Here is a 17,477-nt window from a genome sequence, read left to right on the forward strand (position 1 = left end):
CTTTCTCAATCGTAGAAAGCATATGTCCTATGTTTTTATTTTTCTGATGATGCAAAGAGAAAATGATCCTAGCATTTCCCTCGTTCACAGAGATGTGGAGAAGTGGGGAAGCATTCTAGCTCTGAAGTTCCTACTGGCAGAGTGCCATCGATAGACTGGAGGACACAAGATATATCGTCCAACCCAACAAATTGTGCCCTCCCTCTTCTGCCCCAACTCACATCAACTGTTGGAGTTTCAGGAGGCCTCTCCAACTTCCTCAGCTTCACCTTCTTGAGCTTCTTGCCTGGTCGTCCTTCCTCACCCCTCATTAACTCCCTAAAGAAGACAGACAACACAAGGCTGCCTAAGGTCCTTCTCAGTAAGAACCAACTCCACACCTCACCAAAGTCACCCACCTGTGGTTCCAATAGCTCTGCTTGAACAGGTCGTAGTCCTGTATCTCCACATCCTCACTCTCCCAGGATGCCTGATCATAGGGTAAGTCCCGCCACTTGATCAAGTAATGGACATGGCCCTTCTTATCCACACTGCAAGGTCAAGGAGAAAAAAAGTCCTCAGAACCAGAAGGCCATGCTCCTCTTCTCCTAAGTAAGCCTCGCTTTCAAATACTGCCAGTAATGTATGTTCCAAACAGACTTCTAGGAAGGCCAAATGCCACATATATGGAGTCTCTACCATACCAGTCTCTGGACCTAAAATTACATCTATCTAGTCTTCTATGGTTCAAATACCAGGATTCAGTCAGTTAATAATAATGTATGGAGCATACATCTCTTCCAAGTTTAAGTTACTGGTGACATCTGTTTCCTCAATTCCTTTGGCAGCAGTCTCCCAGTGGACATGCTGCCTATTTCCAGCATGCCCAAGACAGCCACCAGTCTGGCCCAGCTCCTCTGGTACCTGTGGTTAAGAATTCGGTGGATCATCATCCACTCAGGTTTTATCCCATAGCGATAGAAACGTTCCTCCATCTCTGCAAATTTAGGGTCTTTGTTCTTGCGCTTTCGGCTCTTCTCTTCATCACCACCAAAGTCCCCAGACGGTGGTTCATCCATATCGTTCTTCCGCTGGTAGTTTCGAAACATCACTTGACAGTGCAGCTCCAACTGCAAACAGAAAGGGGTTGATTCAGTCACTGAGGAGTGGCATTCACTCCTTCCATCCACAAGGCTGTTTTTCATGACCCTCTCCATTGTGGCCCCCAGATCTCTAGCCTTCCCAGGTTTACCTGCAGTTCAGACACCCAGGAGCAGTGCCAGTAAGACATGCCTTGCCATTTCACAAAGAACTGCCGCTCTGGCCGCCCCTCCAGGGGCTTAGGGGAGGGAGTATTGGGATCAGCATCTGGAGGCCGAGGCACTGGTGTGGGAGATGGTGGCTGACCCCACTTCCAGATTAGAATCTTCTGAACTTTGCCCTTAAGAGCTGGACACTGAGAGAAAAAGATGATTGATTCAACACCAAATCATTACCAAGGGGAGGAAATGATACAGCCCACAGCCTCAACATTATCAAAGAATTGTTAAAATAACACTTCTCATTTTAAAAAGAACCATTCCAGTAAAGAATAATAGAACTCCCTCTCTCCACTTCTGGAGCCTAGAACTCCTCTCTATGAAGCAACTGAAAAGCAATTAAGTGGCCCTATTAAACCATTCTAAACTACCAAGACCTAATGGATGCTCTAGGATGGAAGAACAGTGCTCTACTCTCCTTAAGAGAGCTGGCAGAGCATCAACTCCTCTGTTCAAAGTTAGTCCTACATTTTCCCAGGCAAAAGTATCCCCAGACTGCATGAGAAAGGAAAATACCTATCTCAGGGCTAAAAGATACAGTTCTCCAATGACCTCTCCTGCACCTCAGCCTCCTGATGCCTACGTATAGAAGAGATAAACCCTTCTGCTAGATTACACTATCCACACATCCCACCCTGGCTGGGGTCAGTTAACTCACCGTACAACGGGGACAGAGCCATTCACCATTAGGGATCTCTGGAAGTGGGGGGTTCAGACAGTGGATGTGGTAGGATGAAGGACAAGTGTCACAGCAGAGCAGCTCCCCACCGTCTTTACAGACACGACAGAATTCCATATGGTGGTCATCCTCCTCTTCAGGGTCTCCTCCAACCTCTTCCAGGATCTCCTCACCCTCCGAATTGTCCTCTTTAGCCTCCCACTGGATGCCTTCCTTCTCCTGCAGTAAAAGTCCAGAGTCAGATTATTACCACCCCCCACCCACCCACCCAAGTCTGAACCACACTCATCATTTTTTTGAATGTTTCCCAAAGTCCACAGCAGCAACACCACCCAAGCCCTAAAGATCTTTGATCACCCCACCCTTCCTCTTGAGGGTTCCAAAAAGCCACAATGGCCAGGTACTCACGCAGTGTGGGCAGCTCCACTTGCCCTCAGGAGCCTTCTCCATATCCGGATCCAGGCAGACCATGTGGTAAGCTCGGGGACAGGTATCACACAGGATGATCTCACCGCCTTGCTGGCACACCTCGCAATAGTCCTGGTGGTCTGTCTCATAACCATCCACAGCAGTCACCTCCTCCTCGCCTGGGCAAGGAAGAGGGAAAGCCCAGTTATTAGAAAAAAACTACCTCCCCCCACCCCCTCTAAAATAAACCAACTCCTATCTCCTTAGGGATATTCTTCCCCAGTCATCCCCACCCCATCCCATCACACACAGATACAAAAAAGAAACACACCTTTCTTCTTCTTTTTAGTGGTTCGGAGTTTCTTGCGGCTGCGGCTACTACGGCTGGTAGAACCATCAGAAACAGAATAGCTATTGATACTGGCATCATCGAAGTCAGATTCCACATCTAAGTCATCATCCTCACTCTGACAGAATAAAAAAGGAGAAGGTTAGAGGTTGAAGCCAAGGGAAGGGGAGTGCTAGAGAAGGGATTCCTCTTTTACTAGGGATGCTAGAATCCCAGCAAGGACTATCATGTAAGGAGCCTAGTCACCTTGTTCTAGGGCCAACTCTCCCCATGCTTACATGCCTACTGTGAAGGCTAGATCCCGACATAGGTAACATCCTATCAGATTTGGCACCCTCACCAACGGGATAGGCTGGGCTCTCACCGAGGATCTCTTACGCTTAGAACCAAAACCTCCCAGCTTGATTTTCAGGGGAGCTACTTTCTTGGGTTTAGGCTTCTTGGCATCAGGTACACGAGGGCTGCCCTTGGGCTTCCTCCGAGCATTGGGACCTAAAACCAGAAGAGTGCAAGTAAGATCACACAATCCAAATGCACAGCAAAGGGCAGAAAGAGGGGAAGACAGTAAAGTGTTCTCTACCTGAGCTGGTTTCCCCGTGTCCAGCTTCCCAAATGTCCCTCCTAAATCCAAGATTCATTCCTCCCTCCCACTTCTATCTTTAGGCTGATAGAAGAGCATCTCCATGTTTTCTCTGTCCTTATATCCCAAACCCACATCAGTCCCATTGGGTCCCATTTCACCTTTGCCCTCCTTGGTCTTGGCCTTGCGGATAGGCACCTCCACAGGGGGAGGAGGTGGTGCAACTTCAGTGGCCGTCACCATGCTCTCCACCACAGCCACTGCTGCTGCCGCTGCTGCTGCCACTGATGCCCCAGAACTGCCTTTGAAGGGGTTGTTGGTGCTAAACTCACGCCACTTTGCACCCAAAACCATCATCATCTTGGAGACAGCAATCTTGGGGTTTTTGGCAGCAATGAGGGGTCTGGTGGAAAGATGGACAAGAACAGCAAAGAGGGAAAAGTTTAAGAATAAAAGAGAGAGAGAAAGAGAAGTGAAAAGAGATTACAGAAGCACTCTCCTCCCCTAGCCCCAAAACCCTCTTGTTACCGGACAAACTGGCTAAAGGCCTTGTAGTTGGTGAGGGTGCGATAATCCTCCTCTGAGAACACATGGTCAATGTCTTCCATGCCCCAGTCTTCCAGGAGCTGAGCGGACGATTTAGGTTCCTGCAGAGAGAGCAAAGTCAAACACCTGACATCTAGTGCCCACCCCTGCTCAGGGAATGAGTTGAAACAAAAGATTGCAAGACCAGGGGAGGAGAGTGGAGAGAAAATCATTATAAACAGGGAGAGAAAACATTCTAAGGGGCAGTGGAGTATCTGGGAGACAAAAGACAGAAGTTGACAGCAAGCATAGGGAAGAGGACAGAGATCCAGGCACCTTTGAATCATCATCATCGTCATCCTCCTCCTCCTCTTCCTTCCTCTTGGATTTGCTCTTCTTTTCTTTCTTAGGTCCAAGCTTCTTCTTCTTCTTCTTGCCAGGGGTATAGTCGCTGCCCTCACTGTCTGAGCGCAGAGCCACCTCTTCCTCCTCCTCCACAAACTCCGGCCCCTCCCCAGAGCTGTCCCCCAGCTGCCGGCATAAGAGCATACGCTGGAGCAGGGAAGGGGGAGAGGGAGAGGGAGACAGACACACACATGCTACACACATGCTGACCTCAGGACAGCCCGGAGGCTCATCCCCAGGACCTGGCCCACCACTCCAGAAGAAACAAATGCCACGCCACCGCGCCCCCCACCCCACGCCTCAACCTTTCACAGAGCTCCTCCGTTCTTCCTCTTATTCCCCAAAACATCCAGTCACCCACTCACCTCCTTTTTTTGGCGCTTGCTCTTAGGGATTTTAGGGTCCCGAGGCTTCTTAGGCTTTTTCTTCTTCTTGAGCTTTGGAGTCTCTGCTTCTGACAAATCCTCTTCTGGGTCCTCTTCATTTTCTACACATAGTTGGCAGAGAAAGGTAGGTAGAGAATAGATCAATAGCAAAAGGTTAGAGCCTAATCCAGAGGCTTTAGACTTTATTCCCCCACCTCTTGTCCCAGATTCCACTGAAGAGAACTGCTATACTCTCCACAGAAGGAAGCTGATACTCAGGACAAAAACAGACAAAGAGAGAGCTGTATATACCCGAAATAGGCCTGCCAGGCCAGAGCAGGCCCACCTCAGGCAGCTGTCCAGACCCCTGCCTCCTTTCCCTCATCCCTAATAGGAGTCCTCTATATGTTCACCAGTGCAGCTGAATTAAGCTGCTAAGAGTTAACCAAATAAAAGAAATAGGTCTAGCTCTCCTGTAACTGGCCACCAAGTATTCTATAAACCAGGGAGTGAGAATGAAAGGTCCTACCCAGAAGGCCGAAACAAGAGAATACACCTTCACGACATTCCCAGAATGGTATCAGTTCAGGGGTCCCATAAACCACACCCTTCACTCCCCACTTTGGGTCATCACTGCTCAAAACCACCAACTCCACCCCACCCCCCACCAAGCCCCAGGTTCAGTTGCCAGCCCAATATCACACCCACTCTCAAACATAATTTCCTTTCCCCATCTCCAGCTCCACTGTTCCTCCCAGCTTCTCCTGGGTCAGTAGCCTCTTCTCCCCAGGGGCCCAAATCAGCCCAGCTGTCACCATCCCCTCCACACACACACACACACACACACACACACACACACACCGCCCCCCCCCCCCCCCCAATCCTCCTCCCATCTGGCTCCACCTCCTCCCCTGGCTGGGAGCACACACAAAGCCTGGGGTAATACTGAGAGCTCCTGGGCAGGGATAGGTGGGAAGGGGCACAGAGGGGGAGGAGAAGGCCAGGAGGCAGCTTCCTTTGTAACTAACACACATTCACACCAGCTCCCTCCTCCCTCCTCTCTCTCCTTCTTCCTAAGCCACCCCCGCCCTGGGAGGGGGGGAGTGGAGAAGGGAGTGGAGAGAAGGAGGGAGTGCCTCACCCACTGAAGAGAGGGAAAATGGCTCCTGACCGCAGAAGCCAGCCCAGGGCACCCAGCTGCCAACATAGGACAGACAGGAAGTAGCAGGGGAGGGGGGTGGGGTTGATAGAGGTAGCCGGGGAAAGACTACCCTCACAAAGACTTCCCAAATTACTACCTGGCCCCAAGTCCACATGCCACTTCTCCTAACACCTATTCTGGGATGACACAGTTCTCAAGAGGCCACTCTAATGTCCTACGCAAAGAAACCCAAGACAGACATGAAGGTAATACTACAAGAGGGACGAGATTACTCCCTCAATCATAATAATTGTTTCAATCATCAGTACTAAGATTTAACAAAGGCTCAGTAGAGCTGCGGTCAGAACATAAAACCTCAAATTTCTGATATCCAAAAGATTTATGTTGAGGAATGGGAACCCACCAGAAGTCTCTGAAACTCAGTTTCCTCCTCACCACCTACCTTCCCCAAGAGTCCAAGCAATAGATCCTAAACCACCTCTCACGGATTAGAAGGAGCCACCTATCCAACATATGGGAGTGATGTCTACACCAAGAAAAAAGGAGCAGCACCTGGACAGTGCTGGACAATAATATGCTTCCTTCAATCCTACACATGCTCTTCGCTCCTGACCCCCAGAACTAGCCCTAATATGCTTCTGACTCCGCCCTTCTTGAGCAAGGCAGATACTAGGGAACATGAGACATTAAGCTTGACAAAGCACCATCAGCCTCCCCCCACTCAGCCCAGGATCAGGCCAGGCACAAGAAAGCCCCTCCCATTCCCTTGGGAAAGGAACACCAGCCTGGATCTTACCAGAAAGAACCATTTTCTTAAGGCTGCTCCCCAGCAATCCCCATGTCGTCCCCCTCACTAATCAGTTAAATCTTTCGGTTCCTCGTCGTCCTCCCTTCCATAAAAGCTGGAGCTGGGCACAAGGACAAGCCCAAGCAAGTGAAGGGGACACCCATCCACCTAAGACCCCCAAACTTCTCAGGCAGATAATGTGCTGACATGACAAGCGGCAAAGTGGCTGAGACATAAAAGAAGATTTGGGAAAGGGGCAGGAATGGGGTGTGGCAAGTGGAAAAACTGGGTCATGCTACAGCTTGGGGCAGAGTTCACCCTGGGAGCCTGCACAGCTCCCAATCAACATGGGGGGGCAGCCCCAGACCAAGGCCCCAATGGGAAGCCAAGATGTGGAACCAATATTGGCTAGATAGCACTAGTCTACTTCTCTTGCCCCTCACAGAAAGGATCAGATCAGGTTACTAATACCACCACCCCACCCCCACCTCGGGCAACAGCACAGAAATTTGCCACCTTGCCCTACACAAGGATGATGAGACTCAAGCCTAAGTTTCTCATCCCAACAGCTGAAGACTCAGTAACACGACTGCCCCTCTCCAAAGAGACCTCAGTTTCAAATGAAGACTTTCCACTTAGAAAATGCCCAATGTAGAAACATCTTTCCCAGAACACCTCAACTTGCTGCTGGAGCTAAGAAGAAGGCAGAAGTGAAAAATGTTTGATGGGAAACAAAAACAGAACCAGCAAGCTCCGGAACTTAAAAAAAATAAGTAAATATAAACAGAGAGAATAAAGAAATGGCATGTCAAAAAAAAAAACAAAAAAACAAACACCTGGGAAAAAAAAGGTCAAGGAAACAAATAGGTGACTTAGCTAAGGGCTCTGAAAAAGGAAAGACAGGCGAGAGAGAGACATCCACTTAGATGCATGACATCAATCACCATTTGAGAACAGACAAGGGCTACTCCAATCAGGCAGGATGGTTATAACCATACGAGTTTGGCCAGTCCAAGGAGCCACCCCTAAACACAGACAGAACAACCCCCAACACACCTACACAAACACTTCAGGCCACCAGCCCAAACCCCAGGCTACCTGCGCAGAGGTAGAAGCCTCTAAGAAAAAAAAAGTCTGGATTATTTCCACTTGCCAGAGAAAGGGGGTGCTCCCTAGTATAACCTTCAGGCTGTGACATCCTACCCCTAGTCCCCATCATTTCCCCACTCGAAACATTCCAGCAACCTGCAGGCTAAAAGCGCTCTACAACCCAGCTGAGGAGCGCAATTCAAACTTCACACAGTTGAGACAGCACAGAAAACCGGTAACTGATCAGAAGCTAAAAATAATCAGATAGAGAGTAACCAGCACTCCCTCTCTCCTTTCCACAGCAGCAACCACAAGATCCTGCTAACACAGATGCCCGGCTGGTCTCCAGCAAGCAATCCTCAACACCCACCCCCACCCACCCCACCCCCCGCCCCCCGCGGTCCCAGCCACCTGCATTTCTCCAAGGACCCACACAAGGTAAGGTCTGCCAGCCCAGAGAGCTCCCTCAACGGGGACCTGCATAGCATTCCTGAAGACCAGACAGTGCAGCAAGCTTGCATCTTGGTCCCAGAGCCCAGGAGGCACATGGCTTCCACCCCCTCCCACAAGAGCTCCGCAGAAGGGAACCACTCCCTTCGGATGCCCTCCACCTCAGACTCTGCACAGAGAGAGAGAGAGAGAGAGAGAGGGAGAGAGAGAGAGAGAGAGAGAAACTCAACCCTGCCTCACCAGAGTCGCTAGGGAGGGCCCAAATGCCTCCTTCCTGCCCTGGGCCCTTGGGGAAGATGTTACCTGGGTGGGGTGGGGGCAGGCTGTTGTTCAAAAGTGCATCCATATCCTCCTCCTCGCTGCCCGCCGAGCAGGGGGACGGGGAGCCCAGGCCCGACGCCATCCCCTTCCGCTCCCGGCCAGGGAATTGGCCCAGCTGCTCCTGCCTGCGGCCTGGGGCCCTCTACACTGGCCCGAGTCACTGTGCGGGGGAGGGGGGGAAGAAAGAGAGAACAGTCAGTGACGCGCACTGTCCCCCTCCCCCACACCCACCCGCTCTTTCCGCCCACCACCACCAGCGGCCCCCCCACCCCAGCCACCCTAGCAGGGCACCCGAACCACTCAGGCTGAACTTAGTTCCACACTCCTCGAGGGCAGCCCGGAAGCCGGCTCCCCAACTGGAGCCCCCCCAGATGAACGGGAGCGACGCCCCCGAGGGCAGGCTGGTGCAGGCTTGGGGAGGGGAGAAACCGGGCTGGACAGAGCAGGGTGTGACGGGGGGAGGGGGTGTCCGAGTGGCCGCGGCGCGGGGGGGGCCGGGGGAGGCGGCAGGCAGCGAGGCGCTCGGGGACACAAGGTCACTTGGGGGTGGGGGGGCGCCTCCCTGCGCCTGGGGAGGGGCCAGTCCCCAGACAGGGCAGCTCTCCAAAGGCTGTCCTCTGGGACAAACTCAGGTTCTCCAGAGGAGCCGCGGGGCCGAGGGGGCGTGGAGGCTCAGGGCTCCAGGGGGCTGGAGGTAGGGACGTGGGGGCCGAGGGAGCGCCCACCAGGCAGGGGGCCGGGCCACGTGTCCCGGGGGGCAAGTGAGCAAAGGGCGAGGGGGCGGGCGCCGGGCATTGTGGGAGACCAAGCCCGAGGTGGGAGTCGAGGGGAGCAAGACTCCGGCCGGCTTAGGGCGGGGGAGGGGGGGGCAGGGCGCCCTGCAGGCCAAGGAAAGGAAGGGTCAGCTCCTCCAAGCAGGGGGCGGTCCGCGAGTCCCGGACGTCTGAGGAAGGGGTGGGTGGAGGGATGAGCCTGGGGGCTGGTCGGGCTGAGAGGGGCGTCTCTTTGGGAACCCCGCGCTCTCCTCACCCCGGAGCCGCCGCAGGTCGCGCTGGGTCCGGCCCGGTGTCACTCCCGCTCCGGCTCCTCCTCGCCGCGGCCGAAGGGGGGAAAATGGCTCCGGCTCCGGCGTCGCCTCTTAAAGGGCCCGAAACACCGGCCGGGAAATCCCACCGCACAGGCCCCGCCCCCCCACGGACAGCCCATAATAACCTCAACCAACTCTAACCCCCCCTCCACTACCGCCACCCTCCTCCTTAGGTCTCCCGGGCAACCCCCGCCCCCTCGTCGCTCAGGCAACCACTGGCCACGCCCCCTTCGAGCGCGCGCGCGCGTGTCACCCGGGCAACCACCCACCTCCTGGCCATCCCATAATACACACGGACACCCCCCCCCCCCCCACACACACACACATACACACACACACACACACACACACCACCCCCCCACACACACGCACTCCATACACCTATATGCCAAGGCTGTTGACATCTCATAATATTGCAGACCTTTTGCAACTAACCCTTTCCCCACCTCAGACATCCCATAATAGCCACCCTTTGCCAACTTCTTCACTCTTGGCCCTAATGCTGACATCCCATAATAATTCGTCACCTCTCCTTCTCATGGCCATCCCATAATAAGCACCCCTCCCAGCACTTCAGCCTCACATCCCATAATATTCATCCCCATCCCCCACAGACATCCCATAATAACCACTCTTCATCCACCCCCAGTTTGATATCCCATAATAGTCAGAAACGCACCCCCCCACCACATTACAACAACGGACATTTCGGCCTCCTCCCACACACATCCCGTAATAATCAGTTTCCTACTTTCTATACTGGCATCCCATAATAACCAACCCCCTAGCCTGCAGGGGCTGAGGGCAGCTCAGGCTAGGGTCTAGATCCTCACACCAGCACCCTCAGCCTTCACACATTTCATTCTAACTCCACAGCTCATGATAACCACTTCTCCCTGTCAAAGACATATCCCATAATGATCAGCACCCTACAGAGATGGTCATCTAATCTCCTTTCCTCTAACACTGGAAAGATATCCCATAATTTTACTCCCCTACCCCACACCCTGATATCCCATAATAATGTCAAGGAGCCTGTGGTCCACCAGACATACTATAATACTCCTAGCACAACCCAGCCTCACATCCCATAATGCTTCATCTCCAGCCACCACCCCTATACCTTTCCAGCCAGGCATCCCATAATATTCATAGTCATACCTCCCCCACCTCCACTGGCTGTCAGTCTATTCTAACAACCAGAGCCACAAGGGTGAAGCAGGCTACCCACACTGCCCTGTGCCCGCCCCAACTTGTACACACCTTCATCCCTTTCTGGGCCAAAGCAGTATCCTGGCATAAAGCCTCTTGCTGTCTAGGACAAACCCTACCTTTCCTCATCTCACCATTTCCAGACACTCAGGAACTGAGAGTCAACCCAGGGTCCCACGCAATCCAACCAAAATCCAGTTATTCTCCAGATACTTACCTCCAGCTCTTAGTTTTGAGTAAGACCAATCAAATACCATGCTGGCCAAATGAGCCATTTAGATAAAGTTTAATTTACCCCACAGCATCCCATAATAATTATAAACTCCTATTTTAGAAAGGAGTCTTTAGACTATTTCTCAACATTCCAGCAGTCCTCCTCCCACCTCACCCTGCCTCCCCCAGGTCAGGTGGTCCATTCATCAACACACGTGGGTCACTCCTATGGATGGACATTCCACCATAATGTGAAATGAGGATCCTTCTATATAGATACCAAGAGTCTAGACCTGCTTTCCCTCTACTCACTCACTGCTACTACTCATGTTCATCCAACAGACGTCGACAACTGTGTACCTAGTAAGGCACCAAGCTGGACACCATGGGGAATGCAAGGACCCCAGGTGCCTCCCTCCAAGAAGTATAAATAATCCATCAAACTATGAGAGAAGATAGAATATCCGGTGTCCAGGAAGAACTACTGAGTGCTATTTCCCATTTCCTGTTACAGAGAATAAAACAAATCCCAACTGATCTCAGGAAAGATCAGATTCCAGGGTGGCTCAGTCAGTTTAGCATCCAGCTCTTCATTTCGGCTCAGGTAGTGATTTCATGGTTCGTGAGTTCAAGGCCCGAGTCAGGCTCTGGGCTGGCAGTGCAGAGCCTACTTGGGATTCTCTCTGTGTGCCTCTCTCCTGCTCTATCTCTCAAAATAAATAAATAAACTAAAAAAAGAGAGAGAGAGAGAGAAGAGATCAGATCCCAGTAGAGGTTCTTAATAGTCCTTCTAGAGGGTGGAAGGTATTCCAAAAGGATTTACAATATAGATGGGTAATCAAGATATCTCCTATCTGTTCCCTACCAAACTAAGGGATTTTCATTGGAAAGCAATGTTCAGCTATCCAGTGTTTCTAATACTGAAATCCTATAATATCATCTGCCCTCCTTTTTTTTAAAGTTTATTTTTATTTATTTTGAGAAAGATACAGAGAGCAAGCAGGGGAAGGGCAGAGAGAGAGGGAGAGAGAATCCCAAGCAGGCTCCACACTCAGCACGGAGCTGGATGCAAGGCTGGAACTCATGAACCATGAGATCATGACCTCATCTTGTTGCAGCCTCATTCTCCATCCAAAAAAAAAAAAAAAAAAAAAAAAAAAAAAAACCCTTTGATGTGTAATATTCACCATCTTCCCTCCTCCCATGTACAAGTCAGCATTCCGGCGGGATGCCTTCTTCATTCAATTTTGTCACAAGGTAGCCTTTCAACATATACCCTCCCCTTCCCTAATTGGGCCTATCCTGCAGGTACCTTGGGGACCCAGCCCTAGAAAGTCCAAGAGCCCAATCTTAAAACCCTTTAGCTCTCAGAGAACCTGAACCCATAAACCTGTCACTTTGCCCTCTTTCTGATCCCCAGAGAACCAGGATCCAAGTGAAAATGAGTGTCCCATCACCACTGCCTGGCTGCTCTGAACCCCCAAGCCCGAGAGCATGTCTGTCTTTGCTTTCATATTCCTTTTTCACACAAATCCAAGACCTGTGGCAGTGGGACAGGTTGAAGAGAAACTTGAACTTCCTCCTAGGAGGGGCCTTCCTGATCAGACGTGAGTAGGATCAACCTCACACCATCTCTGCGTTGCCCTCCTAATCTCAACTTTCCTAGAGAAAGGGCCTGGCCAGAGGACTCTGCCCTCCCCCTGGAACCCAGGGCTGGAGATCTGGCAAGGACAAATAAATTCAGGAGAGACAAGAGCTTGCTTTAGGAAGTCAACATACCTTTGTTTCTAAGCGGAGCACAAGTGATGCTGATACATCTTTCCACCAACTCCTGCCTGACTTAACTCCCTGGACAATCCTTTTGCCACATCCATGTGGTATGCAGACCCTTACCCCCATTCTGCAAAGCTGCCACGGTCTTCCTCATTCAATTCTCATGACACCAAGATTGGGCCCCATTCATTTGTGCAAATCCTCCCCCATGATTGTTCCAAGTACTAAAGATGAAGCTTGTACTCATTTAGGGGAGAGGAGGGAGCTCTTTTAAGATACCATAATGTGGGTATACCTTCTTTTAACTCCTTTGTATACAGAGCCGCCAGTATCTACTGTGCCCTCCTCTCTCTCCTTTTCTCTAGGGGATCCAGCCTGCCTCTCAGCCTCAAATTCCCTTCTGTAATATCTCCATCTGCCCCACAGACTTTTCATCATATATATACCACATTACTACAATGATTCGTAATGTAAACCAGGAAGACAGTTTTATAACTGGGTAGTCACAGCTTTGTGCATGATATAAACACTGATAGCTTTTGTCCCCCACAGCCCTCCCTGCCCCTATCCCTGCAAGTTCTACCCACTTATCCCCTTGTCATCTTACTCCCCACCTCTCCCTGCTACCGCCACAAGAATGTTAGAATCCCTTTCTCTCTTCTTGAATTCCAGAGAAGGCTGGGATGTGTGTGTTTATGTATTGCTTTTGTGGTCTTTATGCTTCTATGCTCCCCCACTCCCTACCCTGGCCCCATGCTACCCTTCCAGATAAATTATAAATAAACCACTAGCATGATTGGCCCACAGAGACTAAGGGTGGGATAATCTCCTGATTAACGCACCCAGGGGGACAGCCTCTCTAGCCGGTTACCTTAGAGTTCTGTTTCCATCCCGTGGTACAGAAGAACCTAGAATAACACTCAGAGTGGGTTGTCCATGGAGTTTTCAGCACATGCTCTCTCTGCATCTCCGTTCTGTGTAAGCCCCAGAAACTCTGCACATAAGAGGTCTAAGAGACCAGTGTTCTCCTGCTTTATCAGAAAAGGAGTTTGGAAAGACAACATAGGGGAAAAAAAGCCACAGTGACAGTGCATTCTGATGGCTAGACAGGATGCAGGTCGCGCAGGGCTTGAGGGGGGGGGGGAGCTGTAGTGACAGGCTAGGCATTCGTCCCTCAGAAACCAACAGAGCCTCTGTTTCCTGGGTATGACTGCAAGGTTGCAAAGCCCCCCCTGGCCCAACCCTGCTACCTGAGCTATGGTCCCAAGGCTCAAAATCCAGGAAGGCCAAGGGGGAGGAGAGTACTTGGGTACTGTGTTCACCCAGGAGCACCACTCCCTCTGATGTGCCACACAGCCAGAACACCAGAACGCAGGCGTTCTCACCGCCAGCCCAGCTCTGCTGGTCCTGGACTCAGCGACCATGCAGCTCACAAGCTGCAAAAGGACCCAGGTGTCCAGGGTTCAAATTCGACCAGCTCCAGCCTGCCCCAGGGGCCCCTTCAAACATCTGTCACAGAAGAACCTCTCCAGCCAGTTACTCTTGCCAGGCCTCAGGTCTGGCTCCAGGGCTCACCCCACCCTCCACAGCTCCTTTCCCTCCCTCTTCCTTCCTTTCCTTCCCCACCCCCCACCCCTCCCCAGAGCTTCACCTACCCAGGACAGCCCCACCCAGCTGTGCAGGGCACATCCCATAATAATCCTTCTCCTTGCTAGCCCCCACCCCCCCCAAAAAAAGAGAGGCGGCCATCCCATAATAGCCACCCACAAGAGACATTCCGCGGTGACCGCCCCCTCCCTGCAGAGCTGCCGGGAGCAGCCATCCCATAATAGCTGGCCGCCTGTTTTACTGGTTACGGCTGTGGAGGGAGCTGGAGAGGAAATGGAGGGGAGGGGGGAGGGGAAGAGGATCAAGGGTCCCCACTTTGTGGAGGAAGAAGAGGGAGGAGAGTGGCCCAAGGGGATAGGAAGCCAAGGGGACACCGTGCAGGTGGGAGGTGTGGTCCACTGGCCACCACAGCCCTGCTTTGGGGCTTGCTCCCCATTCTCCAGGGGCTGCCTTTCCCCCTGAGCACCCTGGAGGTGTCTGCTAGTCAGGGGAGATGCCTAGGATGGGTTGAGGTGCTCAAAGTGTGTGCGTGTGTAGGGGGGGTGCATTTCAGGTGTTCCCCTTGGACCGTCTGAGAGAGAAGGCAGACCTTAGAGTGGATGGAAAGAGAGTAAGGGGTGGGGGGGCTGGAGAAGAGCTCCTCAGGCCCTCCCCATTCTGCACCACCATCCCATAATAATCCCCCCAGCCCCACTCCCCCTCCCACACACGACATCCCATAATATCTTCTGGAGAAGCAGTCCCCGCAGTAGGTACAAAGAGCTATCCCATAATATGCTCCCCCACCCCCACTCGCCACCCCCCCAACTTGGCCCCCCCCTCAGTCACATGCAGCCGGTGCCATCCCCCGCTGCTCCCCCCTCTGGCCACCGAAGGCCTTGCCAGCCCATAATACTCTTGCCTCTGGTCGCAGGAGGCCTCCAGCCCATAATATTCCCTTCCACCACCACCCCCCCTTCCCGCCCCGCACCCCTTCCTCCCGCCTCCAGTTGGATCCGGGCCTCACCAGCCCATAATATTCCCCAGTCTCCTAAGGCTGTTCCAGCCCATAATACTCTCCCTGTCTCCTAAGGCCTCTCCATCCCATAATACTGCCAGACGCCTGACCTGTGGGCCAAACCCCAGCCCGTTCCACACATCGAGGCTGTGTCAGCGCCGCTGGTCTCCCTCCCTGTCCCTCCCTCCTCCCTCCTCGGCGCTTTCCCTCCCGGGCTCTCTCCCGCCCTCCTGCCCTAGGCCCCTCTCCGGGCCCCACCCTGTGCCTGCCTGGGCCCTTACTTCCCCTCCAGCCTCCTCTCTTGCCCTTTCTCCTTTGCTTGGTTCTTCATCCCATGCCCCCTCTCCTCTCCCTTTCAGGCACTTTTCTACCCGAGACTCCTCTGTCTGTGGGATGGACATTATTAGGCCTAGTGGGGAGACAGTGCCCCCAGAGGGCAACAGGCCAGTCACTGCCCCTGGAAACTGTCTACTTGACCTAGCACCATGGAAACTTGCCCAGCCTGCCTTGCCCACCCATCCCCTGGCCCTAGTTCTGATTGTTGGCAGAGCTCTGTCTGGGTGAGGATTCACCTTGGAGCCCTTGCTGCCTTCCAGAAACACTCCCCTTGGGCATCACAAACAGACTTTACCAATAGCATCTCCTCCCCACACTCCTGTTGAAAAGAGAGCTCCCCCTTATGGGATTTCTCTCAGGTGCCCTTCAAAGGTGATCTCATGGATCTCTCAACAACCCAACAAGTAGATACTATGATCCCCATTTCACAGAGGAGAAAACAGAGGTTCAGAGAGTTTAAGTGTCTTGCTAAAGTCACGTTGTCAAGAAGTGACAGAGCTGAAATTAGTACCACCTAGGTTTGTTCAATTCTGAAGTTCTGAGAGCCTTTGTGTTCCCCAAGGCCTGTGTGAGAAACTGCACTTTTCAGTGCTATCTCCCCTGGAAAGGATATGGCACGGTGACCACCCAGCCTCCCTCTGTCTCAGGGTCTCCTAAGAGTGAAGAAGAAAGTCCATGTTGTGAGATTAAACACCCCCCCTCCCCATTTCCTCCATGGGACCCCAGGTGGCAACCCAGTAGGAATTTTCCTCAAGATCGTTCAGGGCTGAAAGAGAAGCCTCTCTGCCGCTTTGGGACCCCTTACCTTGGCTGTGATTCTCCTGAATTTGTTTTATTTCAAGACCAATGATTGTGTGTCTACTCCCACCTACTCTCACCCTGTGGAGGGACCATCCAACAGAGGAGGCCGACTTTGAGGAGAACCAGGGGGAGGTCCCCTCTTCAGCTTAGTTGGCAGGCAGTCAAGAGTGCTGCCTTGGAGATGTTGGGTACCTCCTGGCTGGGGGAGGGGAGTCACGGCCATCCTGCCTGGGTGTTCCACCAACTTGCTACTCCCTTCTGAAGCCTCGATGGGACGTATCTCAGGGCTCAGCACAACTGGAACCCTGAACGAGTCCAGTTCTCTGCACTGACACAGCCGCATTGTGTTCTGCACAGGAATCTGAGGCAAGGGGAGGGGGAGGGGGAAGGTGTGCTGGAGGGTGAGTGGGTTAGGAGCAGGGAGGAAGTATCGGGAAGAGGGAGCAGAGATGATACAGCAGATTCAGGGGGAGAGAAGTCATCAAGAGAGGTGGCCTGCGTGAGGAGGGAAGGAGGAGTAAGGAACCCAGGGAGGGTGGATGTGACAGAGCCATGAGAAGGTGGGAAGCCCGAGGAAGGGGAGAGACAGTGGAATGTACTGCAAAGAGTAGGAGTTTGGGAGCCAAATGGATCCTGTGCCTCTTCCTGGGTGTGTGACCTTCAGACTGAAGCTTCTTTAGGACGTTTTGTTTGTGAAATGGGGATAATAATTGTCCCTAACTCACAGGGTTATTATAATTCTCAATCACTAAATAATAATATAATAATAAGCACTACACTGGGATCCTCGCAAGTATTTTTAAAACTTGTTAATGCTCCTCTCTCTCCACCTAGGATGTTCTCATTTTCTTCATTTGGACTTTCCTAAACCTCAAAAAGGGTGACTCTAGGACGTGGGGTGAGGGCTCTCTCTGGATTTCCCCACGTGTCACCTCCATCCTACTGCACACTCAGTAATTGGAGAATTCTGTGAAAATGGCAGTGGCTACGGGTCTTCTTAAACTTCCCCAGCCTGTTACTTGTCAGGTTCTT

At 52.3% G+C, this 17,477-nt stretch overlaps 1 protein-coding gene across 8 annotated transcripts in view; it reads right to left on the reverse strand.

The window, feature by feature from the left end:
• CHD4 (chromodomain helicase DNA binding protein 4) overlaps positions 1 to 9,600 on the reverse strand; it is a 30,558-nt gene extending 20,958 nt beyond the window's left edge. For 2 of the 8 annotated variants that reach the window (XM_060658595.3, XM_060658593.3), the window contains exons 1-14: positions 9,448 to 9,599; positions 8,401 to 8,578; positions 4,610 to 4,731; positions 4,176 to 4,391; positions 3,843 to 3,961; positions 3,476 to 3,717; positions 3,099 to 3,226; positions 2,717 to 2,852; positions 2,386 to 2,564; positions 1,957 to 2,196; positions 1,232 to 1,435; positions 904 to 1,109; positions 399 to 530; positions 222 to 318 (exon numbers count right to left, since the gene is read on the reverse strand). In XM_060658595.3, the coding sequence (XP_060514578.1) occupies positions 222 to 318; positions 399 to 530; positions 904 to 1,109; positions 1,232 to 1,435; positions 1,957 to 2,196; positions 2,386 to 2,564; positions 2,717 to 2,852; positions 3,099 to 3,226; positions 3,476 to 3,717; positions 3,843 to 3,961; positions 4,176 to 4,391; positions 4,610 to 4,731; positions 8,401 to 8,500 (2,121 nt within the window). In that variant the 5' untranslated portion in view covers positions 8,501 to 8,578; positions 9,448 to 9,599. Of the gene's footprint in view, positions 1 to 221; positions 319 to 398; positions 531 to 903; positions 1,110 to 1,231; positions 1,436 to 1,956; positions 2,197 to 2,385; positions 2,565 to 2,716; positions 2,853 to 3,098; positions 3,227 to 3,475; positions 3,718 to 3,842; positions 3,962 to 4,175; positions 4,392 to 4,609; positions 4,732 to 8,400; positions 8,579 to 8,729; positions 8,844 to 9,447 lie in introns of those variants that run through there. The other 6 variants (XM_060658597.3, XM_060658598.3, XM_060658600.3 and 3 more) reach the window with 6 other exon arrangements.
• Between the last annotated feature and the right edge of the window lie 7,877 nt (positions 9,601 to 17,477).

This window comes from Panthera onca, chromosome B4 (genome assembly GCF_046562875.1).
Source record: "Panthera onca isolate mPanOnc1 chromosome B4, mPanOnc1 haplotype 2, whole genome shotgun sequence".
Taxonomy (NCBI): Eukaryota; Metazoa; Chordata; class Mammalia; order Carnivora; family Felidae; genus Panthera; species Panthera onca.